Here is a 27,762-nt window from a genome sequence, read left to right on the forward strand (position 1 = left end):
CCCAAATGAATGATTTTCTTCATTATTTTAGTTGTCCTCTTGTTTCTTAAGAAGTACATATTTCAATCAATTTTAAAAAGATAATTGCAAGACTTGGTCCAGTAGAAAAGCCAACACATTCTTTGGTTTAAATGTGGTGTTTTGCTCGCCATTAATTTGGTGAATAGGCCTAAGCAACATATTTGCTAAGAAATGGTCCCAGTTACAGAGTATTTCCTTCCGGTAGAATTAGACAACTAATCCTGTCCTTTTTTTTTTTTTTTTTTTGCAGTTTCAGCTCTTAGCTTCAGCTCTGTTCAAATCTGCTTCTGATTTTACAGCTCTAGGTAAGTGTCCTGGTCCAGTCTGTCCAGCTAACTGCTAATATTTAGGAGGTTACTTTTTGGTGTTAGATGCGCCGTCAGGGAGCTGTCCACCTGGACAAATGGAGTGCATCTGGAGTAGCAGGCAGTTTGTGCTGCTCTGCCGCAGCGCTGCCATCCGAGCATCCTCCTGCAGGTGGCTGATGTGTTTGCCGTTGCAGCAGTTGCTGCACTGTTGGGCAACAGCGTAAATTAAGTCGCATGGTGTTGGGTGCACAGACTGCGTTACTGATACGCGTTGTTGGCTGCATGGGTGTTCTTGTTTGTGTGTGTCAAGAAAATGGTGATGGAGTAGGCAGTGAGGTAAGTGGATTGAGAGCAAAGGAATTCTAATCAGAAACTAAAGGAAAAGCGACTCCTTGGTTATAATAGGTGTTAACAACTACGTTTATTGAGTATGCTGTTCTGGCTTGCTTGGGTTGCCATAACAAAATGCTGTGGACTCATGTCCTAACCAGCAGGTAACCAGCAAGTAACCAGCAGGCCAGGAGAGCAGTGTGGAGGTGTGGGCAGCGCGGGCTGGCCTGCCATCGCTGCGTGGCCTGGCGGCCTCTCCTCCCACAGGAGTCTGCGCTGTCTCCTGCCGCCGTGCGCGGGGCATGGCCGCAGCTCAGCCAGACTCCAGTGGAAAGGGACTCTGGTTTCTCTGTAGGTTTTCACTCAGGACATTTATGTCAGGAGAATTCATCCTTGGTAACCTTGGCATGTTTGTTGTTTCTTTTAACAAGATAGCTGTCGTTTGAGCTGTGGGACTTTCTAGCTTTGTGTTTGCTGTTATAAAATGCCATTGCACAGTTAATGTGTCAGCGCATGCAGCCTGGGCCTCAGAATTCAGCAGCGCATCTGTTTATCCGTCCTTTGCTGGGCTCAAAAGTAGAGTCCAGCAGTGGTATTCATTTTCCAGCATATGTATGTGAATACTATTTTACATTTCTTTATTTTTATCTTATTTGAATAGAGATGAGGACAGTATGTGAGAGATCTTCAGGCCTGAAGTCCACATTAGCTAGAAGCCAGGCTATAGCTCGGGTCTCCTGCTCAGACGGCAGGAGTTGCCGCTGGCTGCCTCTCCGGGCATCTGTCAGCGGGGCCACAGTGGGAAATACCCTTCCTGTCAGTACTAGTTTTTTTTTTTTTTTTTTTTTTTAAAGATTTATTTTTATTATTTTTTCATTGGAAAGGCAGATATACAGAGAGGAGAGACAGAGAGGAAGATCTTCCGTCCGATGATTCACTCCCCAAGTGAGCGCAACGGGCCGATACTATGCCGATCCGAAGCCAGGAGCCTCTTCCGGGTCTCCCACGCGGGTGCAGGGTCCCAAAGCTTTGGGCCGTCCTCTGCTGCTTTCCCAGGCCACAGGCAGGGAGCTGGAAGGGAAGCGGGGCTGCCGGGATTAGAACCGGCGCCCATATGGGATCCCGGGCGGCAAGGTGAGGACCTTTAACCACTTGCGCCACCGCGCCGGGCCCCAGTACTAGTTTTTATATTTGCATTTAAGTAGCAGGTTGAGGTGTCAGCTTGTTGTGTTGTTTTAATTGAGTTAGAAGGAAAGACAGAGGTCGTTTATCTGTTGGTCCACTCCCCAGATGGCTGCAGTGGGGGAGCTGAGCTGCTCAAGAGCCAGGAGCTTCTTCCTGGTCTCCCACGCAGCGAGAGGCCCAAGCACTTGGCCAGCCTTGCTGTTCCCCACGTGTGTTACTAGAGAACTGAGTGGAAGGTGGAGCCGCTGGAACACAGACTGATGCCCGTATGGGATGCCAGCACCACAGGCGGGAGCTCTAACTACTACGGCACTGGCCCCAAGCCTGATTTTTTAATTGCTTATCCCCTTTGTCTCCTAAAGGTGCACTGTACTTAAAAGAAAGAAGCAGAAAGCACATAATTCTGGTGCCCTTGCCTGCCAGGGTAAAGCCTGGCCGTGTCCCTTGGGGTGTGCGAGGTCAAGACAAGGGCAGTCCCGAGTTGGAGCTCTCACGTGTGGTTCCATCATGTCACACTCAGAGAAGCCTGCCAAGCTGGCTCCAGTGGGTGTTCCTGGACGTTCAGGGACTAGTTTACTAGTGCTCCGTGTCCTTGAACTTTACCAGCATGTGTCTCAGCCCACGGGAACAGGCAGAGCCCAGGTGCAAGCGCTTTAGGAAATGCATACTCTTCTGCGTTCGACAAGCCTCCTTCAGAAGGTTCGTAGAGAATAAATCGGGGCTGGCACCATGGCATAGTAGGCGAAGCTTTCACCCATAGCGCCAACATCCCACATGAGCAGCCACTTTCTGCCCTGACTGCTCCTATTCAAAAATCTTAAAAATTTTTTAGAAGAAAAATGAAATTAAAGATTCTCATTTTTATGCCAAAAAATTGAGATGCATGGTTTCAGTGCATGTTTCGGAAAGTTTCTGACAAACTTCCTGAAGTGCACCTGTGCTGCTTGTCGCAGAGCTGCAGTGGTGTGAGTCAGGAGCCCAGCATGCCTCTGGAATCGGAGTGCAGCGTGCCAGTCCAGGGCAACACCAAACTCACTGGCTGGCTTATTTTTATCCTTAAAAACAGGAATTTCCTGTTAGTAATTTAAATATGTTAGGGTGGTGTCAGCGATCTTACCTTCACCTTAATTCCTTGCTTCCTGTCAGTCTGTTTACTGCCAGGCTAACATCTTTTATCAAGAACCATTTGTTTCACTTAGATTCTAAATAAAGCTCAGCTTCAGTAAGAGCAGTACACACAGAAAGAGAAGTTTAGAAAAGGGACGAGTCCTGCTGGCTTTGTTCCCTCTGCCGTCTGAGACGGATCAGTGCGGGGACGGCGGGTAGGAGGCCGGAGGGCTCTGCGACCAGTTCCTGCATCTCTGAAGTACGCGTGATGTGAGCACTGCGAGTTCAGTGACGTCGTTATGAACGAGCCCGCACAGCAAGACGCTCAGAGCTAGCACGTTTTTTAAGAGGTTCCTGACAGTGAAATGGATGAGGAATACATACGGGCTTTATGCTTATTGTGATAATGATCAATTTCATATATTTTTTTACAAATAAATGCTTTTCCTAAAGCTTTATGCTTATTTCATCTCGCAGATATTTTCCAAACTTTGCAAAACAAACAAAAGGCACAGCCAAGATCACTGACTTGCTTCCTAGTACACTTATTTACTGATGTGTATGTAATGTTGGGAGAACCAAAGAGGCCGACTGCAGAAAGCAGCTAGCTTTGCAGGAGACGAGCCCTGGGAGTGTGTGGTAGCGTGGTGCTGGCTCACGTTCCAGCAGGGCTCAGCCAGGCTGCCAACGTGACGAGTTCTTGCTCAGTCCCGGAAAGCGTGTGTTCAATCCGACAGGCTGATTTGCAACTAAACGTGTGACGAACAGGCGAAATGGGTTTACAGAACATGTTGCCTTTCCTGGTCTGTACACTTACCTTGAGATTTTACAGTCCTTCTGAATTTCATAGCATTTTTTGTGCCTTTGAACTTCATACTTTGCTAAATGCATCAAGCTTAGATTTCAGGAAGATGTTTCCTTCAAGCCTCGTGTCTGCAGTCCACGGGCTCTTACTGTAATCGTTGCAGCATTAGAAATAGGAAGTAGAAATGTGCTAGAGGGAAAATGAAAGCTTTTGCTGTTTCTTTTTTACTCGAAGTAGGAAAGACCAGTTAGTCTATATAGGATGTTGGGCTAAAGTATTGCCAATAGGTCGGTTTCTTTTTTAGAGTAGTAATTGTCTTAAGACATAACAGTAGTGGTATAATAAAGTCTGATGAATATTGAGCATGTAGGATGGGGCCAGATCCTGCTCTGAGCACTTAGCAAGTCGTAACTCATTTAATTTCTGAACCAGCCCTATTAAGTAGCTATCATAGATGTGTAGCAGATGATCTTGCATATGAAGAAACAGGGACTCAGCAAGGCTAAAATGACATTTTCCACATCGAAGCTAGCGCATGGCGAAGCCTCCAGGGCCTCAAGGATCTCATTGTCAGTGGTTACCCTGTCTCCTTACTGTGCGTTTCCGGTTACACTATTTGTCTATTTATTGGAAAGTCAAATTACAGAGAGAAGGAGAGACAGAACGATCTTCCATCTGCTGATTCTCCCCAAGTGGCTGCAACAGCCGTAGATGAGCCGATCCGAAGTCAGAAGCCAGAGCTTCTTCCGGGTCTCCCACGTGGGTGCAGGGTCCCAAGGCTTTGGGCCGTCCTTGACTGCTTTTCCAGGCCACAGGCAGGGAGCTGGATGGGAAGTGGAGCAGCTGGGAAACAAACCAACACCCATATGGGATCCTGGCACATGAAAGACAAGGACTTTAATCACTAGGCTACTGTGCCAGACACAGCCTAAAACATTTTCTTTTGTATTTGAAACAACAAACTTGTAAGAAATGAAGTGAGAGGTGTTTGCTGCATGGTGGAGACGCTACTCTGAAGTGCCAGAGCAAATCTGGCTCCCTGGGGGCAGCAGATGACAGCTGAAGTGTTCGGGCAAGTGAACCACCAGAGGGAAGATCTCTATTTGCTTTTCAAGTAAAATAAAAACAAGTAAATAAAAATGCTTTAAAAATAAAGGAACATGTTGTTTTGGAGGCATTGTTTATGTTCCTTCCAGGAAATTGTCATCTTTGACAATGTTCCATTACATTCCTGGCATTTATAGAGGGGGAAAAAAATGGGGCTTAAAAATGTGTTCTAAATGAAATGACAGTCCAACTTGGGACAGTCTCCCTTAGTATGAGTCACAGTTAGGGAAGTCTTGATGACTGTGCTTCTGCAGAAGATGAGATTCAGTAGGGCTCTTACGTCTCAGCCATTCCAGAAAGGAGGAAAGCCGCTTACTTTGTCATCTGTATACCTTACAGCAAGCTCAGTATGCCAGCTGCTCTTAGGGTGGGTCATGTCACCGAGTGTCCCCTGGCTGGAGTGAACCTTCCTTTCAGAATGTCGTCTGCTTGCTGATGTCTCCCTCTGTTCTGCCATCCGTGTGCCAGCATAGAAGCTGGATACCGTAAGTGAGCAGTAGCTCCTGTGTGCTGGACGTGTGGTGCACACGCTGCTTGCTCACACTCAGTCCTCCGAGACTACTTCCAATTCTCAGGGCCTTCATGATTTTTAGACCATTTTCTAAAGACCCCTTTTATTTAAACTTCTTACATTTATATTATCCAAAAAATAATTATTAAAAAAGGGTATAATTTTCTCAAGGGGCGCACTAGCAGAGGAGAGGGGTCATCTTGCTATTATGCAATTACTGAAGGTGCCAGTCCTTTCGGTCTGTTTCATGGAACCTGCACAATAACCCGGTAGTGAACAGGATTAACAAAGATTTACAGCTGCGGACAAAGAAGGGCTCAAAGCCAGGAGGACAGGTCGGTTGACCTGACCACAGCCCTGGCAGCTAGTCCAAGTGGGAACCCATCAGTAGAGCCTGCGTGGCTTAGGTGTTTCCCGTTGTTCATTCTGTTGGTTTCTATGAGCTTTTTGTTTCAGGCTGAGTTTTAAACACAGTGGATGAGTTTCTTTTTTCTCTCTTTTTCACCAGGCTTTTCCGATGTGGATCACACCTATGCTCAGAGAACTCAGCTCTTTGACACCTTAGTCAATTTCTTTCCTGACAGCATGACTCCTCCTAAAGGCAACTTGGTGGACCTTATCACGCTGTAAGGCAGGTCAGAGAGACGCAAGCGCAGCAGGAGGCGGCCTGCGGCCTGTCCTGGATGGCAAGCTGGGCTGCCCTGGCTGAGCCCCCCTGGCTGAGCCCCCCTGGCTGAGCCCGTGGCAGAGCTGGGAAGGCATCTCCACCCTCACAAGTTTAATCCTCTTCTCCTGCCTGACCGCAACCCCCTTCGCTTCATCCTATCCCAGACTAGGCTAATAAAGTGAAATTGGTATACTTCCCATTTAAATACATACATATATTTTTCTTACTTTAACCTTCAAGAATTAATCAATATAAAGGAAAACAACTGGGCCGTTTACCCTGCCCTGACTCTCACCTTTCCTTTTTTGGATTGTGAAGTTGCGCCCGATGAACTACTCGGTGCTGAAGGATGTTGGGACTTGGGTGTTTGGCTAGCTCTCCTCTCTCTCGCCTTCCAATTTCACTTTATCTCACATCACACAACTGCTTGTAAATGTGTTGCTTGTTGCCGCGTAGACTTCATTCCCAGCAGGTGTGTAGTACTTGTGCCACGGTGGCTGTGTGCAGACGTGATGTGCGTGTCAGTGTTGTCACACATCAAGAACAGGCAGAGCAGAGAGCTCACACCTGCACTCTTTGCCGTAGAACAAAGAAACAAAATGCAGGACGGTCCGGGACGCCCAGCTGAGGTCAGTGTAGGATGTTTCTGTAGCAGACTTCTCAGAGTGGATCCGAGGTGCCCTCTGGCTCCAAGTCACAGAACCTGTAAGCTGAGAAGTGAGTTTGGAACCTTCAAGAGCCATTCCAAAACTCCCGAGCGGGAGAGCTGTGAGGTGTCTAGCCAGCGTGGAGAACGGTGAGCCGTCATGGGAGGCGACCTGCGGGGCTCGGGTGGAGGCCGGGGCTGTGTCCAGAGACCGCCCTAGCCCGCTGCCGGAGCTGACCTCCGTGCACGTCGGCTCCCTGCATCAACTTCTCTGCACTCATGTATTGACAAGTAGTGGTTTGTGATTTCTGCTGGTGTGCAGCTGACTGCACTTCACTTGGTACTTTTTTAAATGGAGAAAACTATTTTTTCATTGAATAAGAAGGAGGACATGACTGTTGATTTTTTGCCACAACTCCAAGGTTCGTTTTTGCTTTTGTTTTGTGCCGAAGACAGAGGTGCTGTGGTCTGCAGTTTAGGAAATCCGGCTGGTCTTCACATCTGCCCTGACAGTGAGCTGTCTGCAACTCCTCGCTACCGTGCTGCAAGCCAGCTCGGCACCCGCAGTGGGTGTCTGTCGGGCAGCTCTGCAGACGGAGCAATGCAGGAACTGGGGAAGGGAGAGAGGCCTGGCTCGCCGAGAGAAGTGTTTTTGCTAGTTTAGCTTGAGCCATCGGGGCTGCAGTCAGCGGGGATTTATTCCACAGGCATGCCTGCTGTGTCTGGAGGGTTCATAAGGTAGCTGTGCATATGCATCATGACCAGTTGATCGTACAGTTCAGTAAATACAGTTTACTTATATAATTGTATAGTTCCATAACACGATTCTCCTGGAGTAATGTTCCAGAACCAGAAAATGTCAGTCTGACATTGTCACCAGCCGAGTCTCATTTTGTGAAGATTGGTGCAGATCAGACTGGCAGGCTGACCTTGATTGGACTACATTGAAAAGCTCTGGTAAAACAGCAACCAGATGAAGCCTGCTGCCCTCTGCTCTCTGCCCTTTGCCCTTTGCCCTCTGGTCCTCGTGCTTCGTGACCTTCAGCAGTGCCCTAGACGCTCATTACTGGAAGGAAGCCCAGCTCTTGACCTCAGTGATTTTGTTTTCTGAATCACATCTTTTTGTTTTAAATATATGCTTTAAATAAATTTATGCTTCTTTTAATTTCATCTTCTCTCCTTTTGCTTAGGTAAAATTTTCTTCCTTCATTTTTTGGAATTTTTTTTCCCATTACAATGTTTAAATTGCATGGAATCCTGGGGAACCATTTGGTGTTAGCGAGGTGGGATTAACGAGGTGCAGCATCTCTCCTGTGGAGTTTGACGGGCACTGCTGGGTTGACTGCAGAGACGCAGTGCCCGTGTGTCCCCGACCAAGGTGCACTCGGTGAGAAACTGCAGATTTCCGAGAATTCTAGCAGTGTACTTAGATATTTAGTGCACTGTATTTACATAAACAAGTCATTATTTAGGTAACTAGGTATATATATAATTTCCTACTTAAGAGTTTTTTGATTTTGGTCCAGATTTGAAGATACCAGCTGACGGTTTAAACACTAACTGTCAGGACAGTTTGTTTGGTTTGATCCCTAGCTCAACCACTTTCCCGTTCTTTGTCCCAGTGAAATATATTTTTTCAATCAGAAATAAAGTAGATCTCTGATATTTCTTGCAGTGCCTGTGCTGTATGAGAAATGATCTGATTTGCAAGAGCCTTTGAGTGCATTTGCGATTTATCTTGTGGAATAACAGAAACCTCACTTGGTGTGATTCGCTCATTTGATTTATTAAAAGCATAGCACTCCACAGTAAAGGGGCTCCGACTTGGGTGCCTTCCTGTGAGCCAAAGCTGATAGTGTTAACTTTGTCAAGGCCGTGTTTGAGACTGAAACTGACCTGACCGTGTCTAAGAAGTAAAAGCTGCTACAAAACGACACCCCTACATCTTTTAAAATATAGAGCGTGGTGATTGGTTTAAAACTCTGTTCTTGGGTGAAGCACTACTGTGTCGGAACAGTGCCCAGGCCGCGAGCCTCACGTGGGCCCTCCAAGTGCCACTCAAAATGTAACTTACAAACTAGCTCGAGGCACCTAGCCACTTAGTGAGAGGTTGAGAGTAACCCAAAAACACTTCACAAAGAAGTATGTTCCTAATCTTCCTTTGTGAGTTGTATTAAATTTCGTGGTAATCACATGAGGGATTTGCCATGGAGCTGTACCTAACACTCAGGGAATGCACTGGGTGGTTGGGGTGATAGGACTTCCTGCCAAGTCTCTGCTTCCGTTCTGGACAATTCCTGAGCAGGTTACACTTTTCAAAACAGGTGAGAATTGGGGTGCCAGTGGTTACTGTGGGAGGGGAAAGTGTGTACTCTGCAGAGCGTAAGCTGGTCATTGTTTTCAAAAATGTGCCTTTCCAACCCTTTGTCTGTCGCAGTCTTAGGCCAGCGTGTAAGCTCTCGAGGGAGTTTTCCTCAAGTCCCCGTCTTTGATCTAGAATGTGCTGGCTGCCCCGGAAGCAGCTTGTCCCAGAGGAAGGGCATACTGTATCCGTTTAGGGCCATGACAGGTGAAATCTTTGGACTCTTACCTGAAGTATTTTTTGCTTTGTTTTAGTCAGGTAACACCTGCGGTGTGCGTTAGGGCCGTGATGACTTGGTTATTCCAGCTCAGAGGGACGTCTGCCGGAGGGACACGTTTTTAGGTTGGTTGAATCAATCAGGAGTCAGCTGGTCCAGCTGAATGATGCTCTCATCGCTATTGCAATATGTTGAATTTTGTTCACCAGATCTTTGTTTCTTTAAATGCTCTGTCAGAGATTTCATTTTATTCTTTGATCCTTCGTTTCCTCCTACTCACCAAGTAGTGTGACTTGTTTGTCTTGGCTTTTTGACTGAGACTGCATTTTGACTGTTATAATCATCAATTATTAGGATTTCTGTAGTGATGCTTAGAAACCCTGACTGCTCTGTTTGAAAAAAAAAATCAAAATCATTCTGGTACAAATATTTCTACATTCTAGCTGTTTATGATACAATTAGTAAAATTAAAAATATACATTATAGAATTAATAATTTTTGAGATATTGCAGTAAAAAATATTTGAATAATGTTTTTATTTGGGAATAGTGATAATTGCTGTGGCAGCCTTTTCTTTAAATAAGAAGTGCACCCACTCCCCTGCAGTGATGTCATTGCCCAGATGCCCTGAGACCTGGGTGGCTGGTTGGAGCCAGGAGCTCGGGACGGGTCTCGTGAGTGGGTACCATGGAGCCAGCCTCTATGGCTGTCACCTGCTGCCCTCTGCAGTCCTCCTGGGAGCTGGCCCTCAGGCATTGTGACTGTTTTAATCATAAGACAGAGGCCCATCCCTGTGGCAGCTTTAATCTTGATATTCTTTCCTAGCAAGAGGAAACATTGTCAAAGAACTGTTGGTGAAGACAGTTTTTATGAGAGCTCACCGAGTTCAGCATGCCAGCACATGTTTCCTCTTGCCTGTAGACTTTCATGGTACTTGTGAGCTATTTTGTGTCCCCACCTCCTATGAACAGCATTAATTTCCTATTGAATCTGGAGTTTGTGTTAAGAATTGATTTTCAGTTCCTGATAGAAATATTAGGAATATCTTCAATTACCATGAAATGATATCTTGTCTTCCTTTTATCACCTACTGTTCAAAGAGCCTCAGTGAACTGGTTAACATTTTCATGTGCTGTCTGTCTATGCGTGTCCCAGGCGTTTTTACTTGGAAGTATTAAACCTCAGGATTAGAACTAGAGGAGGAAAGGGAGGCAGGCGCGTTAGGTGTCTGAGCTCTGCCATCCAGATACCAGCCAGAGGAGGTCAGTTTTCAGTTTCATTCCGTACTTAATGAGTGCCCAGTGAACTGCAAGGGGGAGCTCTGAGTGGTGTGCTGAGCGGAGCTGCTCTGGTAGCCAGCTTGGGCATCGTTCTCATTGCTTAGCAAATCCCAACAAAGCCGCCTCGGTATCTGGCAGTGTCGTTTCTTCCGTGGTATTGGATTCCCTTTCTGACCGGGTGAGTTATGAAGGGGTGCTAGGCACGGTGCTTGAGCCACTCTGAGGGATGCTGCACCCCATGTGGGAGCCTGATCCAGCCCTGCTGCTCGTTCCAGCTTCTCATTGGTTGCCTGCCTGGGAATCGGAGTCCAAAGCTTCCAGGTCCAGCCCAGCCCTCGCGCATGGGAGAGCTCGTGTCTGTCTGCCTGTCATATATCAGTCTAAATAATAAATTAGATAGAAAGTTGGAACTTAATGTATGACAGAAACCCATACAGAAATGAACTGATGTTACTAGTTTCCATGCTTTAAACTTAATTGAATGGAATCCCAAAGGGTTCCGTTTGTTCTGCTTTGCGGAGTGTTGTCCTCAGGGCTTGGCATTGGAAGGATTCACTTAGGCTTGTTCCTGCAGTGCCTTGTGCAGCCGCGCAGCAGCTGTGTTGGAGGCGGTCTCTAGCAGAGTTCTGGCGGTCCATCTGTCACTGCTTTGTGGGGTGGGAGTGCGGGGCCCGTGGCTAGGGCCTGGCATCAGACCTCACAGGGAGCTCTGACGGTGTGCACACTGCCTTGCAGTCGCTGGGTCTCCTTCTGGAGAGGAAGGAGGGGACCGAGGACAGCGCTGTGTAGCTTTACATTTGTCATTGGAATTTTACACTCCCCAGTCACCCATGCTCGTGGAAGCACCAACTCTAGTTAGAAGACATGAAAGCCGTTATAACGCAGATCCCGAAGTCGGTGGGCCAGCAAAGGCCAGCAAATGTAAGGTGGGTACGAATGGCCTTCTGATAGGGAAGAAACTTTTCCAGATGCCAAGTGTGTCATCTCCTTGGGATTTTGTTTTTTCCTTTCCTAAAAAAGTGGCAACTGACCGTGACCACCAGCTTTCTCCCTTCATCACAGAGCAGTCCGTCCAGCCAAGCGCAGTGATTTCCTTCGCTAGGCAGTGCAGTTGGCCTGCGCAGGTGGTGGTGTGTTTGTTTTTGGGTTGTGTGCAGTGTCTTTGAAGTGAAGTAAATTAGATTATGTAGTATTTTATTACCTGTATATTCTTCAGCTCTGTTAACACATCACATAATAATGTGGCATTTCTCTGAGCAGATCTCAGTATGAAAGCCAGTGTACACCGGTGTACTTCCTTCTGAATGCAGCTCTCCCCACAGTTGGTACAGTTGAGTCTCTAGCTCAGCAGAGCATGGGAAGGCCAAGTTAACAATGTCTTTGCCACTCACAACCTTAGAACCAATCTTCTCTCCTGGTGAGGCCGTGCCTGGGCCAGCGGGGGGTCTCTGCAGACCTGCCTGCGTATGTGGACGGCTCCTGGTGAGGCGGTGCCTGGGCCAGCGGGGGGTCTTGCAGCACCAGCTCAGTTGGAAGCTGGAGTCAGACCTCCCATGGTCTTTAACAACAGCGACTGATTCTCGTGGTTGTAACGCGCTTGTCAGACCACCTCTGTTCATTAGTGAGAGTTTATTTTCTTTCCTTGGTTTCCTTACGTTACTAGACAACGTGGTAAACTGGGGAAGGGTTAAGGAAAGCGAACAGCTCTAGCACAGTTTTTGCTCCTTGGCTGAGCTGTAGGAAGAAGGCCCAGCGCGCCAACACATGCCCCTGCCCCCCGCCCTTGCTTCCCTGGACGCGCCGAAGCCGTCCTGCGCACGTGGGTCCCGTGTACCTGGGCTCTGCGGGAGCCGCCGGACTCTGGTCATTGCAGGTCTCATCCCCGAGACTCAACTGATGTTTTTAATTAAACCTCAATGTGTCTTTAAGGGAAAGGCTTGCATTCCCGAGTGACTTTATATGGCTGTCATTGAAACCACAAAGAGTGGACATGGTGCTGTTGAAAGGCCATGGAAGGTGGTTGTGGGGCAGACAAAGCAGAGCAGACAAAATGAACTTAACCACCAGCAAGGAGTCACTGGAGCTGGAGTCCCTCACCAGGCTTACGCAGATGTCTTTCAAAGCTGTGCTTTTCCTTATACCGGCTAAGCATCACAAGCTTGGCCCAGAATCGATCATGTTCTGGATGCGATCCTCTTGCTAGTGTGTGGAGGAAACTCCCCTGCCGGGCTTTGCTGCCCATGCCGTTGGGTTTGTGTGCTCGAGTCCCAGAGACGGAAGAAGTGAGGGTACCAGCTAGCTGGAGCGTGAGGCACCTGCTGTGTACTAGGTCTGTGCTGGCATGTACTGTCTCAGGTCATCGTTGGCAGTCTCCCCATTCCGTCCTGATCTCGTGGCTTTGTCTGTGGTCCAGTCATGTGAGCTTTTTAGAATTTGGATATTTTTTGTTTTGTGTGTGTATGGGGGGGGTTCTTTTTTTAGTATATGTAAATTTCTGATCCCGGGTTTGGTAAATGTGTTAACACTACTTTGTGAATAAGTGAATTGAGTGACCTGCTGAACACCTGCACTTGTAGACTTCTGTTGTATGTAATGTACATATGAAGAAAGAATGTATTTTGTTCATTTTCTTAATTAAAAGCTATATATGGACCTTACAACGCACTCCTGTGTTTGCTTGTTTGCTTCTATAATTGCTGTATTTTTCCCTCCAAAAGGCAGGCCTGCAGGCTCCCCGAGGTGCGCGTGACCCTGTAGCAGGGCCTTGGACGTACTGCTGAAACAGGGAAGTCCTGGCCCAGCTCTCGGTTTCCGGAGGACGCTGCCATTTCTAAAGGAGACGGGGCAGTTGTTCCGTCTGCTGTGAGTGGCCGACTATTTTACGGTTTGAGAACATGGACTGTTTCTACATTCTTTTTCTCCCAGGTCTTTTTGTAGGTTAGGAACTAAAAGAGGATTCTGGACTGAGATAGGAAATGAAATGCAGAAAGATACTGAAAGAAGAGAACTTGGACGTTTACCAAGTGGGAAAGAATTCTGCTTTCCGTCCCCAGTGCAGCGGCGAGGTAACCTCGAGAAGGCGAACAGCACGACAGGTGCTGGTGGCCCTGGCGGTGTGTGCGCTCCGCTTGAGCTCCCGGGAGCCAGACCAGCCTCAGCTCTAATGCTCAGGCCTTTGGATGCTCCATTCTCGGCTGACTTGTCCATTTATTTCCTTCCATAATTCAAACCTATTTCACTGCATATTTCTCAGTTCTAGGGTATACTTTGAGTGTTGCTCAAAAGTTACATGTCTTTTTTTTTTTAAGATTTATTTATTTTTATTACAAAGTCAAATATACAGAGAGGAGGAGAGATAGAGAGGAAGATCTTCCATCCGATGATTCACTCCCCAAGTGAGCGCAATGGCTGGTGCTGTGCCAATCCAGAGCCTGGATCCAAGGACTTGCTCCGGGTCTCCCACACGGGTGCAGGGTCCCAAGGCTTTGGGTCGTCCTGCACTGCTTTCCCAGGCTACAAGCAGGGAGCTGGATGGGAAGTGGAGCTGCCGGGATTAGAACCGGCGCCCATAAGGGATACTGGTGTATTCAAGGCGAGGACTTTAACTGCTAGGCCATGGTGCTGGGCCCACATGTCTTTCTTTTAAAAGATTTATTTTATTTTTCATTGGAAATTCAGATATACAGAGAGGAGGAGAGACAGAGAGGAAGATCTTCTGTTGTTTCACTCCCCAAGTAGCCACAATGGCCAGAACTGCACCAATCCGAAGCCAGGAGCCAGGAACCTCTTCTGGGTCTCCCACACAGGTGCAGGGTCCCAAGTCCTTGGGCCATCCTCGATTACTTTCCTAGGCCACATGCAGGGAGCTGGGTGAGAAGTGGGGCCACTGGGACACGAACCAGAGTCCATACGGGATTCCGGTGCATGCAAGGTGAGGACTTTAACCACTAGGCTGCTGCGCCAGGCCCGTGTGTGTTTTCAAAACGGGAATGAGGTGCAATGGGAAGGTAAAGAGCTGTGTGCAGAATGCACCAGCACGTGGGGCTGTGCCCTCATCTGTTTGTCACAGGTGGCTTGGGCTGACCTTGGCTGAGATGCCAGCTCCTCCACGGGGCAGGAATACAGAGAGCTCCAGAGGCCGAGAATCTGTGCTTGCCCCGGAAGGGCGATTCAACTCTAGTAGGGAGATGGCCACGTGGGCCCATGCTTGAGTCAGCCCGTAACTACAGCCAGAGTCGGTAGGAACTGAAGAGGCCCGACTCAGTGGCTAGAGCCTCACAGCGTGCGCTGAGGTCCCACATGGGCGCTGGTTCACGTCCCAGCGGCCCCACCTCCCATCCAGCTCCCTGCCTGCGGCCTGGAAAAGCAGTCAAGGACGGCCCAAAGCCTTGGGACCCTATACACACATGGGAGACCTGGAGGAACCTCCTGGCTCCTAGTTTCTGATCAACTCAGTTCTAGCTGTTTGCCATTTGGGAAGTGAATTAATGAAATGAAGATCTTTCTGACTCTCCTCTCTCTAAATCTGCCTTTCCAATAATAAAAAAATCTTTAATTGAAAAACTGAAAGGACGAGTGCTGTCAGCTTCGTCACTGCAGGCCCTGAAGGTGGCGCTGGAGAGGGGCCTGTGTGGTCCCCTGGTCTCCCATGCTGCCTTGGCCTTAGCATCTCCTGTGTCACCTCCCCCTTCGCCTCTGCCTGTGTTGGAGGAGAAAGGACAGAGTGCAGACCGGGGCTCCTTGTGGCCTCAAGAAAGGGGAGGACGCTTGGCAATGTGGTTAGCATGCATGATGGCCACAGGATGGGTCACCCAGGCGTCAGGAGTCCGGATCTGCCAGGAACTCCTGTGTGGCCTTAGGCAGTCTTCCTCTGCCTCGCCTTGTCCATCTGTCTAGCCAACACCTAGCAGATCCTGTAAAGTGGTCTGCACGTCATTTGTCACCAGTGTTCGTGAGAGCAGCGAACCTATTCCTTACTTCATTTTCCCTTGAGGTAAGTGGTTTGGGGAGGAGCTTCCAGAACAAGGTTGTGAGTGGCAAAGAAGTAGGACAAGTTTAAGACGGCAGCTAAGCACAGCTTGGCTGGCAGGGCAGGAAGCCGAGCCGGGGCAAGGGCCTCCTCGGGAAGAGAGCGTGGAAGCTGTGGGTCAGTCTGCTGACGCTGCCTGGGCAGGCCACTCCTGGGTCCCTGGCAGTCCCGAGGGCCACCGCAGGATACCCCAGCCCGACTGGCACACCTGCAGGGTGGCAAATGCTTTTCTGCGTGAAAGAACTTACAGTAGTTGAGCGTTCCAGAAATGTATTCGGTAGTTGTTGGAGTTTAAGCACCAACAAGGACTTAGTCTTGTGAGTCATCCCAGAGGGAGTGCTCGCTCCTGCAGCTAACAGGGCAGCCCAAGAGGCCAGGCAGACGGCCACGATGCCGGCCAGAACTCCACAGCTGGCCTTCAGTAAACGCTGGTCTGCCGAGGGCCTGCCGATCCCAACTCGGTGATACCACGGTAGGTACCTCCCTGGCGAGCCCTTTTCCGACCGCTCCTGCCTCGATGTAGGGAAGACACCTTCCGTGCGAGAAACATCCCGTTGTGGGCAGACACCACTGGTGCCGGCATTGTTGATTTGTTTCTGGGCCAGCTTCCATCCCTGGTTCAGTGTGCAGCAGCCTCTTAGGATTTTGGGTAGTGGGAGAGAGAACAGCGGGGCGAGGCTAACCTGTGGCCACAGCCTACCATTCCAGCATCCCCCAGGAGTGCTGGTTCAAGTCCCATCCAGCTCCCTGCCTCAGTACCTGGGAAAAGATGCCCCAAGTAGTTGGGTCCCAGCCACCCATGGAGACCCAGATGAAGCACCCCACTGTTGCCGTTTGGCGAGTGAACCAACAAAATGGAAGGTCTCTTTCTGCCTTTTGGATAGATGCTTTATTAAAAAAGTGTCTCAGGAGACCAGGTCCCTAGTTCTCCGAGAGCCCGAGGCTACATGCACTCTGCCGCTTTCCCTGACTCCCCACCCCTGTGCTCAGGTGCTGTGAGATGAGGCTCAAGCACACGAGACCAAAAGCAATCAGCAAAAACAAGTGTGAACCAGCTTACACAAAAGCACTTTAATAGTGTACAGTTTTCCAAAATATATTTTTGTAAGAAAATGCAATAATTACTATAAGTCTTTACAAACAAGTTTCCCCACAAAATCCAGTGTATTTCAGACCCCTGTCCACTAACACATCTGCTGTCCCCAGTCTCCCGGGGGGAATGTCTAACATTGCTTAACAATAATAATAAAAATATAACAAAGAGACCAAGTAGCAATGCCCTCCTTGCCCTTAGTGTTGGGTGTCAGTAGACCTGAGGGATTCAGCGGGGACAGTGACAGAAGCTGGCCTGTGGCTCCCTCTGGTCTGGTCTTGCTGGTGGAAGTTCCCAGAAGCAACCACTGACATCACAGACTCGGTGCTCACAGGAGGAAGCCGTGGCCTAGAGCTCCCGTTGTCTGCATTGTCTCCCGGGCCCTCGGGTCAGAGCTGAGGGCAGTTCCTTCGAGTGGCAGTCTTCAAACCACCAAGCTGAGGCACATGGTACTGGGCGGCCAGTGCGGGCTTTGGGCTCAGGTTAGAGTGGACCTCCGTGTCTCACCGGACTGGTCCCATTTCAACCATTCCAGGTTGACTCCAACCCTCACCGCGTGGGTCACATGCCAGAAGACACATGCCCACTCCTCAAGACAGACCTCGTTCACCGGCTTGCCTCTGCTTAAAACAAAAACCACTCGTTATGTCCAGCAGGATGGACGTTCCCGTTCCTGCCCAGAGCTTTGCCATCTCCTAGTTAACACACTGGGTTTTTTTTTCCAAAATATATTCACTTAAAGCAGTGCAAGATAGATTGAAAACGTGGCCACTGTATTTACATGATCAAGATTGCTTATACATGTATCAGTTTGAAGCTGTTCTTCAAAGTTTCTCCAGTATATTGTCAAAAAAAAAAAAAAAGCCACCTTGGGAAGTGGTGGAAACTTCAGCTAGCTTTCCTTCTCGAGAGGGGGCAGTCTGGTGTCTGGCTGAGATTAGAGCCATGGAACATTCTGTACTTCCACCCACAGGGCAGCAGGCCTCACTGGGCTGCCCATCACAGACCAGCAAAGGTCTGGCTCACGTAGCTTTAGGAAAGCACAGTTTGCCTCTGAAAGCGTTGCTGATCTCTTTGGTACAACTTTTTTTTAATAGCTCTTTCTCTCAGCTCAGCCCCTAGAATCTCGGTGACCAGAGAGAAGCCCGAGGCCAGGGGTGGATTCTGAAGGAACGCCCCGGACAGCCCAGAGCACCCCTGGCTCTCCAGAGCGAGGCCGCTCCTGTCTGCAGCCGCCATCTCCCCAGCAGGCCTCCAAACTGGCGTCCAGGCAGGCGCCAAGGCCAGGCAGGCGGAGCGCCTACAGACGCCACTCCAGTTTCACAGTTCACCTGCCATGCCTACAGATGCTTGGGCGTGCCCGACACTCCTCTAAGTCTTGGGGAAGTGGAGGAAGGCCCTTCTTGAACCTCTGGCCTTCCTTTTCCTCCAGATGAAATTGCCACAGCCTGCAGAGGACCCAGACAACCAGGGACCCACCCTCAGTCTGGCTCCAGCCTCACCCGAACGCACATGGTGATCCATTGCAACTCTGCAGCCTGGCCCTGTGGGAGGTGGGGGAGTGTTAGCCCTGAACTGACAATTTCCACTGCCCTACAGTAGCTTTCCCATCTTCCTTGTGGGTTCCAGAGGATTGAAGCCCGGGAACAATAAAGGCTGAGGTCAATGATTAAGATTCTGAGCTCAGAATCTGAGATTCAGAATCCCCTCAGTCTGCGATCCGGCAGCTGGCCGCCGAGCCCGCCATGCCGGGGACGGATAGCTTCGTGCTTCCCTGAGATGCCCCTCGAAACCAGGGACTGCAGCGGCGTCCCGGGACCTGGCCCAGCTCACTGCCAGGGCAGGCAAGCCACGCATCGGAAGGTGGGCTGCCCGTCCTGGGCCGGCCGGCCTCGGAGGCCACAGGACACTCAGACTTGTCCCAGCTAATTCAAAGTCTCCAATCACTTGAACTTCGGCCTCTGGCAGTGGAGGACTGGATTAAAAACAAACAGAACACACAAGCAGAACAAAACCTTCAGCAACTTGGAAAGCGCCGAGTTTCCTGTGCAGGAGACTCAAGTTGCAATGGATTGTCCATGAAGACCCATCCGTGCTGACTGCCGGCCACAGGCGAGACCTGCGCAGACCCTGGCCCTGCAAGCTGGGCCACCAGCTGAGCGCTGAACTGCAGGCCACAAGCACTGTGCCTTCAGGAGCCTCTGCGGACAGCAGTCCTGGCAGGAAAGCACCCAAAGGAGCCTTGGAGTGGGGAGTGTGTGAGGCAGCGGGCTCTCCCGGGAGTGCGTGGGGTGACCAGCCCAGAGTGGGTGCAGGGCCCTGAGCTGCTGCTAACACAGCTTCACGGGGCAGAGCCTGCTCCCACTGGCAGGCCCGCATGGGCTAGGTTCCATTTCATTAGGCAAATACAAGGAAATCAGAAGTGTTCAAGGTCACAGTGTGACCTATGCCGACCCTCGGGGGCCCTGGGGCAAAGTGGAATAAAAATTAAAAGAGGGGGAAAGCAAGGGAACAGCGGCCGACAAGGCAGCGGAAGATCAGACCTTGGGACCTGTCCTTTCAAATCATCAGACCCCAGGGACTGGAGCCCCCGGCCTGGGGCCTGTTACCCATTCCAGCCCACCCACCGCTGGAGTCTCACCCGTGCCCAGGAGAGGGTGCGCGTGAGCACCACAGCAGGCACCTGTAGCTGAAGGGCCGCTTGAGACCTGACAAAGGTGGCCGGCCCTGGCCCGCCCCTGCTCTCCCCTTCCAGCAGCGCTGAGCTCAGGCACTAGCGGGTTGTTTCACAAGTGGAATCTAGACAGAGTGTGATGTGTTCAGCTTGAAAAGGGAAAAGTAAGGCCCTGGGGGCACCCTGGAGTCCACGCCCCCGTCCCTCCCTCCCGGAATGGGAAGGCACTGTCCTTTCTCCGTCCAGTGGCACTTCGGGTGGTCAGTGTGGCGCTGCGCAGCGCCGGGGCAGGTGGCGGCAGACCGCCTAGAGGTGAGTGTCCTCCTCGTCCAGGTCGTCCTTGGTCAGGTTGTCTAGAGGGACGATCCAGCTGTCCCCCAGCTCCCCATTCAGACTGACCACCTTCTTCTCCTGCATCTCGGCTGACGTCTCCATCACTTCCAGGGTTGGGTTGTCATGGTAACCGTTCTCCACAGTCTGCAGCTCCTCTGTGAGTCGTTGCTGGATTGGAGGTGATGAGGGAGAAAGGGCTTAGCCGTGGAACACGGGTGTCCCTGCCACCCAGGAGCCCCCAAATGGCTGAGCTGGGCGCTTAGTGCCCATAGCTGGGGGCCACCTGCCTTCTGGGCCCTACTGGCCATCCCGCACCCAAGATGGACTTACCCTCACAAGTCCTCCAGGCTCCGTCCCATTTCTCACCCCACCAGCCCCATCAGTACGAACAGGGCAGCACTTTGCAGAGCGACCTCCCAGCTTGGGCAAGGAGGCCAGAGGGTGCCCAGACACCCCTACTCAGATGCAGCCACTTGGCCACAGGACTTGCTCGCTGAGAACAGCCCTGGCTGCACCATGCCATGGCCTGCGGAATGCCAGTGACCACGGCGACCTAGAGGCTGTGTTGGATGACATGTAGGCGACTGGGCACAAGGAGCTGTTTACAGAGAGGACTGGGGCACGAGGAGGGCTTTGGGGGGTCTCCAGGGGGGCCTGAGGGTCTGGCTGGAATTCTAGCAATGAAATTCCAGGAAAGTACACGAAAGGGTTTGGGGCCAGACAGGCAGGGACAGGGCTTCAGCCTCCTGCCTGCCTCCGTCAGGCTCCCACACAGGCAGGCAGCCTGCAACGGACGGGGCAGCCCCGCTGTCGGGCACGAGAAAGCAGCAGTGCGCAGGCCACGGGGGGGGCTACACCAACCCCCTTGGCTGGAGGAGGGGAGCACGCACCTGGTCCTTCCTGTGGGAGAGGCGCTGGTGGCAGCAGCCATAGAGGGCTGCGACAAGGAGCAGGAAGGACGCCATGCAGACGATGGTGATGATGAGCGGCAGGCTGAAGCGGTCCTCGGCCTCCTCCGGGGGCCCCTGCTCCCCCAGCTGCATGTCCCTGACGCCCTCCTGGCGGGGGTGAGAGGTCAGCTGCGGCGAGGAGGCCCGGGGCTGCCCCCCACCCGGCCCGAGAGAGGGGCTGCGGTGCCCGGGGCTGCCCTGCTGCCCGCCGTGCTTACTCCAAGAGGGGGGTCTGTGGGGCCGAGCAGTGGGCCCAGCCCCTTACCTCTTTGAGGTCCTCCCATCTGTCCTTGAGCAGCTCAAACACGGCGTGTGGGAGCAGATTGGCTGCGGGCGAGGTGGAGAGAGGCTACCTCAGTGCCCAGCCCGGAGCGATGCCCGGGAACAGAGCCCCAGGACATTGCCTGCACGTGGACTTGGGCAGACCGAAGGAGCGGCGATCCGGGGAGGGGCGCCGCCCACCTGCCTCCCACCCTCTCGCCGCCGCCCTGCACACCTCGGCGCCCTCTGGCCCTCAACTCACTCTTGATAGTGATCTCTTTGACTGCCACCACTTGACTTCCCAGGACGGGTGCCAGCTTCACGTGGCACTGGTCCTGAGTAGAGTTGAAGGTGGGCTTGGCTGCTTGGCACAGCAGGGTCACCAGTGTGTCTTCTGGAAGGCTCTCAGTCTGTTGTGGGATACGACAGGTGAGGCACCTTGCCAGCAGCCCGGGCTCACGGGGCTGCCCTGTGCCGAGGCCAAGGAAACACTGCCTGCTTGGCCCTGAATGTGGTCCCTGCCCCTGGCCCGTGGTCCCACTTCCCATCAACAGCTGTGTGCCGGGGCGAGCAGTATGACACTCCTGTGATGCCATGTCACCGCGAGCACGGGCTTGCTCCAATCCGTTCCCTGGCCGTGAACATGGGACAACAGCAGAAGATGGCTCAAGATGGCCCCGCCACCAATGCGAGTCCCAGGTTCCCAGTTTACCTGGCCTGGCCTCTACCTGCTGTAGCGTTTGTCACATGAACCAGCAGACAGGATCTCTCCCTAACTCTACTCATTAAAGAAAGAAATATTTTTAAAAGATGTTTACTGAGTTTCATTGCAGAGGCAGATTTACAGAGTGAAGGAGAGACAACGAGAAAGGCCCTCCCCAACTGGCCACACGGCTGGAGGTGAGTTAATTCAAAGCCAGGAACCTCTTCCAGGTCTCCCACATGGGTGCAGGGTCCCAAGGCTGTGGGCCGTCCTCGACTGCTTTCCCAGGTCACAAGCAGGGAGCTGGATGGGAAGTGGAACACCCGGGACTAGAACCAGCGCCCACATGGGATTGCAGGTGCTTACAGGTAGAAGACTAGCCTGTTGAGCCACCATGCCTGCCCCAAATGGAGAAAGCTTTAGGGCAAAATGCTACTCTGCCTCATTCCTGTCTACCTCCCCGCTGGGCAGTGGCTGCCCAGTGCCTTCCCCTCCACCGCTCTGAGCCCACTTTGGCCAGCCCCTCTCACCGCGGCCAGCACTTGTCTCCTTAAGCTGAAGCTGTGCTGGAGCCAGGAGCAGGCTGACGGGGGTCGGGGCACACGCGTCTCGGCCATGTAGGCAGGAGCAGTGTGGCTGACGCAGTTTTAGGGTTCATGGGAGAGTACAGTGCAGCCACTCCAGCTGGCTCTGCCGCTGCCCACTGCTTCTCCGACCCGGCCTTGGCTCACAGAACTCTGAGCACGGCTCTCCCTAGGAACCCCTTCCCAAACAGCCGCTGGAATCCCGGAGGCTTACTGTCAGCCCTCTTGGCCTCAGGAAGGCATGCGGAGGGAGAGTGCTGGTCACAGCGCTCACACAGTGCCCTGTTCCCAGGGCCAGCCTCAGGGCAGGGTGTCTCCGCTCCTCCCCCACCTGGTGCAACAACCCCACCCGGGGGATAGTATTAGATCGTAACTCTGCCCCGGACGCGGGCTTCTACAATGGCCACTTGCAAGTTGCGTGTATAGAAGGAAAAGATGTGCAAGAAACACGGGCAGCAATGGGATCCAACGGGCGGTGCCGGGGTGGCCGCAGGAACACATGCTGGCCAGGAGAGGGCGGCAGCGAGCCAGCAGCACCTGCATCCACAGCCGCACTGCCCAGCAGATGGGGGCCTAGAGGTGCGCTCACGGCGGGAGGGGGCTCCCTCGTGGCCAGGGGGCTCTAAAGGCCCTGGGGTCTTCCTAGCCTCCTCCAGTGCAGGGAGATCCTGCTGTTCCTTCACCGAGGCAGTCAGCATGAACCCAGCCTCACACAGCTGCAGCTGGGCCACCCGCAACTCTTTTGGGCAAGACCTCCAAACAGCTTCCCCAGGTCACACTTAGAGAAGCAAGCCAAAGGGACCAGGATCCGAGCTGCGCAGCACTGCCAAAGAGCAGGGCTGAAGGGACCCACTCCTTCCTGGGACCCTGGCCTACTGTGGACTGCAGGGGGCAGTGGTGCAGCATGACAAGCTCAGCAGCAGCCTGAAAGGCTGTCACCAGTTCGAGTCCTGGCTGCTGTTTTCAACTTAGCTCCCCGCAAATGCACTTGTGAAAGTGGCATGCCTGGATCCCTGACACCACGTGGGGTCCAGGGGGAGTCCTAGGGAAGGGCCCCCAATTCTGCCACTCACACACATTCATCTAGGGAAAAAAGAGCCTAGCGGGAGGCACGGTGAGAGCTCGTCCCTCCTGCCACCACCTTCCCTGCTGGGCTGGGGCAGCGGACCCGGCCGCCAGGTACTCACGCAGGGGCTGCTTCTGGTGAGGTTCAGGACAAGCAGGTGCTTGGTCAGTCCTTCCGGAGGCCCGCAGCTCACCTGGAGAAGCCAGCGAGGTTGGAGTGGAGGCCAGCAGCCACAGGTTCTCCAACTTGGCCCTCCCGTCGATGGAGGCCACTGGGCAGGCTGGGAGCCCCACGGGAGCAGGCTCAGGGATGGCCCCCGCTTGCCCAGCCATGTAGTCTGCTATGGACAGAGCCAGGGCAGGGGCGCACACAGCTCCCCACGGCGCAGCTGAGGCTCCGTGTTAGGGGGAGACCAGCCACATGTACCCGCCCGGCCTGTGCCCAGGACTCACCCTGTTGTCTCGGACCACTGAGGTGGGAAGAGGCGTGCTGGGCCAGTGTTGGCTGGTCAAGGCCGTTTTCGAGCTGGAGCTTGTGGGGCCGCCAGAGGTAGCAGCCTCAGTTCCCCACGAGGGGCTCGAGGGCTGTGGTGCTAGGGAGGAGGGAGAGGCTGAGGAGGGGGAGAGGAAGGAGGGGCTAGCAGGACTGGTTGGCACCGAGCTGGGCATCTGCTGAGTTTCTGATGAGTTGGCCAGCGGAGCTGCAAGGAGACACAGAGGCTTTAAGCTGGGGAGCAGTGCCCGGTAGACCCCCCTCTCCTTGGGGTCTCCAGTCTCCTCCCTGTCCCCAAGTGGGAGCAAGCAGGCCACGGGCTGGTGTTCACCAGGTCAGCCTGAACAAGGCATTGCAAGAAGCCAGCCACGGAATCGCCCAGACGCAGACAGCACAGTCGTCAGGGCAGCCAGCTGAGCCCCTGGCCAGGGCACAGGGCCCGTCTCTTCAGTCCTCATCACCTCCCTTGGAGGGTGCCATCACTCCACTCTATTTTACAAACGAGGCAGCTGGGACTCACGACTTGTCCAAGCCCATGTGCCAGCAGCAGGTGGCAGATTGGAATCCAATTTTCTCTGGTTCAGGACCCATATCCACACTGCCACCTTCCCCAAGAGGCCCCTTTTGCACCCACCATCAGGGCAGGGGCCTCTTAAAATGCAGATTCCTGGATTCACACCCAGGAATCTGGATGTGTCATAGTCTACATACAGGCTTAAGAGTCACTCATAAGATTCTTTTAGGGCCCGGCGTGGTGGCGCAAGTGGTTAAGGTCCTCGCCTTGCATGCCCGGGATCCCATATGGGCGCCGGTTCTAATCCTGGCAGCCCCACTTCCCTTCCAGCTCCCTGCCTGTGGCCCGGGAAAGCAGTCAAGGACGGCCCAAAGCTTTGGGACCCTGCACCCGCGTGGGAGACCCGGAAGAGGCTCCTGGCTTTGGATCGGCATAGCATCGGCCGTTGCGCTCACTTGGGGAGTGAATCATCGGACGGAAGATCTTCCTCTCTGTCTCTCCTCTCTGTATATCCGCCTTTCCAATAAAAATAAAATAAATCTTAAAAAAAATTCTTTTAAAGGATTTATTTATTTTTACTGAAAAGGCAGATTTATAGAGAGGAGAAAAGAAAGCTCTTCCACCCATTGAATCACTCCAAGTGGCTGCAACGGCCGGAGCTGAGCCGATCCGAAGCCAGGAGCTTCTTCCAGGTCTCCCAAGTGGGTGCAGGGTCCCAAGGCTTTGGGCCGTCCTCTACTGCTTTCCCAGGCCACAAGCAGGAAGCTGGATGGGAAGTGGAGTAGCTGGGACACGAACCGGCGCCCATGTGGGAACCCGGGCACACGGCAAGTATGCAGCCACTGGGCCTGAGGTGGATTTGAATCTGCCGGATTAAGACCAGCCCAGCAGGAAACGAGCAGGCGAAGGCGAGCCGCACACCCGCACAGCAGGCCCGCACAGCAGGGTACTGCGGGCCGGCTCAGGGTACTGCGGGCCCGGCTCAGGGTACTGCTGGCCCGGCTCAGGGTACTGCGGGCCCGGCTCAGGGTACTGCGGGCCGGGCTCAGGGTACTGCGGGCCCGGCTCAGGGTACTGCTGGCCCGGCTCAGGGTACTGCGGGCCCGGCTCAGGGTACTGCTGGCCCGGCTCAGGGTACTGCTGGCCCGGCTCAGGGTACTGCGGGCCCGGCTCAGGGTACTGTGGGCCGGCTCAGGGTACTGTGGGCCGGCTCAGGGTACTGCTGGCCCGGCTCAGGGTACTGCGGGCCCGGCTCAGGGTACTGCTGGTCCGGCTCAGGCTGCTGCTCGGAGCAGGTGCACAAGGAAGCCTGAGGCCACAGCTGCGTTCAGCTCTCGCATCAATGTACTCCAGCTGCCGGGTGGGGAACACCCGTGCGGGGCGCCGAGATGGCTTCAGAATGTTCACGAAAAACCTGCATTCCAACATGCTGAGTGGAGTGGCCGCTGTGGCGCAGTCAGGCCCTGCCTCCTTGTGACCGAGCCCTGCTGATGTGGTCATGCTGCCCTGGGGCCAGCGGGGCCCTCGGAGACCAGGGCGGAGTCCCCGGCTCCTGGAATCCACCCCGTCCTCAGTCATGTCAGCACAGATGGAAGATTCTCTCACAGACACGCAGACACACACACACACTCTTTCAAATAAAAAAATGAACTTAAAAGGAGATGTTTATTTTGGTGGAAACCCATGCATAATTCTCCCCTAATCTGCATTTTCCACCAGATTCCGAAGCCCGACTCCTGGAAGCACTAAATGGTTGCACCTGCCTGGAGTGTGAGAAAGGAAACAGAGTCACTCACTCAGTGTCGTCAGGATTCCCCGAGGTGTGGAGAAGCTGGAGTCAGTCACGGGGACAGGGCTGCCCGTGGACACGCTGTGCTGCTGTCCCTCCGGGGACTTGGGCGACGTCTGGCCGGTCACCTGGAAGCTGGTGGAGACGACCAGAGGAGAAACGCCAGGCTTCGTGGTGCTGGGCAGCGCTGTGGCGTGCCCGGGGGCTTGGCTCCCGGCCTCTGTGCTCACAGGGCTCATGGTGACGCTGTGGCTTGTGGTGACGTTTGGAGTTCCAAGTACAGATGGGTCCTGAAGTGCCGGCTGGCCGCCGGTGGTCCTGGGCTCAGTGGAGTCGTTGGAGGGAGGCATCCCGCCGCTGGGTGCACCCTCAGCTTTGGCTGTAGTAGCCATGCCCAGGGCTTTTTTCTGAGCCGGCCCAGGGGTCACTGCGGACAAGTCCATGGCTGAGGCCGGCATGGGTAGAGAGTCGTTTGTGGTGGTTCTCCGTGTGCTCGTTGTGGCAGCCGGGACTGCAGAGGTGCTGGAATTGGTGGGTGCCGCGGCCGGCTTTTGAATGGTGGTGCTGTTTGGTTGCGTGTTAGCCACACCAGAGCTGGGCGGCGATGCTGAGGGTGACACAACACAGAATGAGGCCAGGCTGTGGGTCCTGCTCTTCCCTGACGACCCTGCCTGGCTCACAGCTAGGTCCTAGAAGCATCTCCACTCAGCCGGGTTTTAGGCAACCTCCAGGAGGGAGGCCGAAGCCAGCAGGCCATGCTGCCCCGAGGCTGCGGGCCACCCCCAGGCCAGCCCGTGCACACCCCCAGCCCACACCCATCCTCTGCACCCCAGCCTTGGGACACCCCACCAGGTCTGAGTACACCCTCTGTTCTCAGCCACCCTCAAGCTGTTAGAGTGGATGCCAGCACGGCCCTGTGCTGCAGGTGAAAGACCGCTGTGGGTTGCACCCAGCAAGAAGGGCCCGACCGGGCACTGCCACTCAGGAGTCCCTGGGACCACTGGATGACAAGGGGGGGCTCAGGTCTGGGGTACCAGTGGCTCCACATGCAGGCAGCCAGGCAGGCTGGGCTGGCCAGCCTTGCCAGCCACCAAATTCTGGGAGCGGCAGCGTGTAGATGGACAGGGCATCGGAAGGATGCCAGGAAGAAAAAGGGCAGAGAGAGGCATCTCTGAGGTGCCTATCCCCAGCACCGGGCATCACCGACGCTGGGGACAGGAGGGACGGAGGGGAGCAGTGGCAGGACAGCCCTGGGAGGCAGGGTGGAGCAAAGGTGAACTGAAACTTTGCAAAACTGTTACTTGGCTAGTGTAACAAACAGGGTGGTGAGCAAACTGCTTTTAGAGGTGCACTGTTTGTTCTCACAGGCCCCAGTTAGCAATTTCGGACCTAGTTTATAGGGCTATGAGGTGTGGACAAAGGAGCAAGCAGCCGACAGGTAGCAAGGAGCAGGCTGCCCCGAGGAGGCTTAGCCAGGAGCAGGGTCCGCGGATGCTGGATCCCAGCCAACACCCCAGTGGGAGCCCTGCTGGGTGGGTGTGCACACGGGTGGGCACGCAGACTCACACACGCACAGGCAGAGAAACGGTAGCCACGTGCAGGCACAGCTCTGCCCAGGCAGAGCCAGTAGCCCAAGCAGCAGCCCAGAGCGCACACAACATCCAGCTGTGAGTCTCCAAGACCATCTTCTAGAAAACAAATCGGGGCTGCAGGGCTAAGCAGGCTGGC

The 27,762-nt window shown here is 53.3% G+C and overlaps 2 protein-coding genes across 7 annotated transcripts in view; one reads left to right on the plus strand and one right to left on the minus strand.

The window, feature by feature from the left end:
- The window catches only part of MKLN1 (muskelin 1), a 78,937-nt gene extending 71,082 nt beyond the window's left edge, over nucleotides 1-7,855 (plus strand). For all 6 annotated transcript variants that reach the window (XM_040987475.1, XM_040987477.1, XM_040987480.1 and 3 more), the window contains 2 exons: nucleotides 272-326; nucleotides 5,883-7,855. In XM_040987475.1, coding sequence (XP_040843409.1) covers nucleotides 272-326; nucleotides 5,883-6,004 — 177 coding nt within the window. In that variant the 3' untranslated portion in view covers nucleotides 6,005-7,855. The remainder of the gene's footprint in view (nucleotides 1-271; nucleotides 327-5,882) is intronic.
- An 11,462-nt stretch (nucleotides 7,856-19,317) lies between these two features.
- PODXL (podocalyxin like) lies at nucleotides 19,318-26,487 on the minus strand. The gene is made up of 7 exons (XM_040987481.1): nucleotides 26,042-26,487; nucleotides 23,692-23,939; nucleotides 23,361-23,432; nucleotides 21,149-21,296; nucleotides 20,891-20,952; nucleotides 20,566-20,733; nucleotides 19,318-19,843 (listed from the first exon to the last, which is right to left on the minus strand). Exons 1-7 carry the CDS (start codon nucleotides 26,475-26,477, stop codon nucleotides 19,649-19,651), a joined length of 1,329 nt encoding a protein of 442 aa, XP_040843415.1. The 5' UTR covers nucleotides 26,478-26,487; the 3' UTR covers nucleotides 19,318-19,648.
- Between the last annotated feature and the right edge of the window lie 1,275 nt (nucleotides 26,488-27,762).

Source organism: Ochotona curzoniae, unplaced genomic scaffold (assembly GCF_017591425.1).
Source record: "Ochotona curzoniae isolate NIBS_2020 unplaced genomic scaffold, NIBS_Ocur_1.0 contig_4692, whole genome shotgun sequence".
NCBI classification, from domain to species: Eukaryota; Metazoa; Chordata; class Mammalia; order Lagomorpha; family Ochotonidae; genus Ochotona; species Ochotona curzoniae.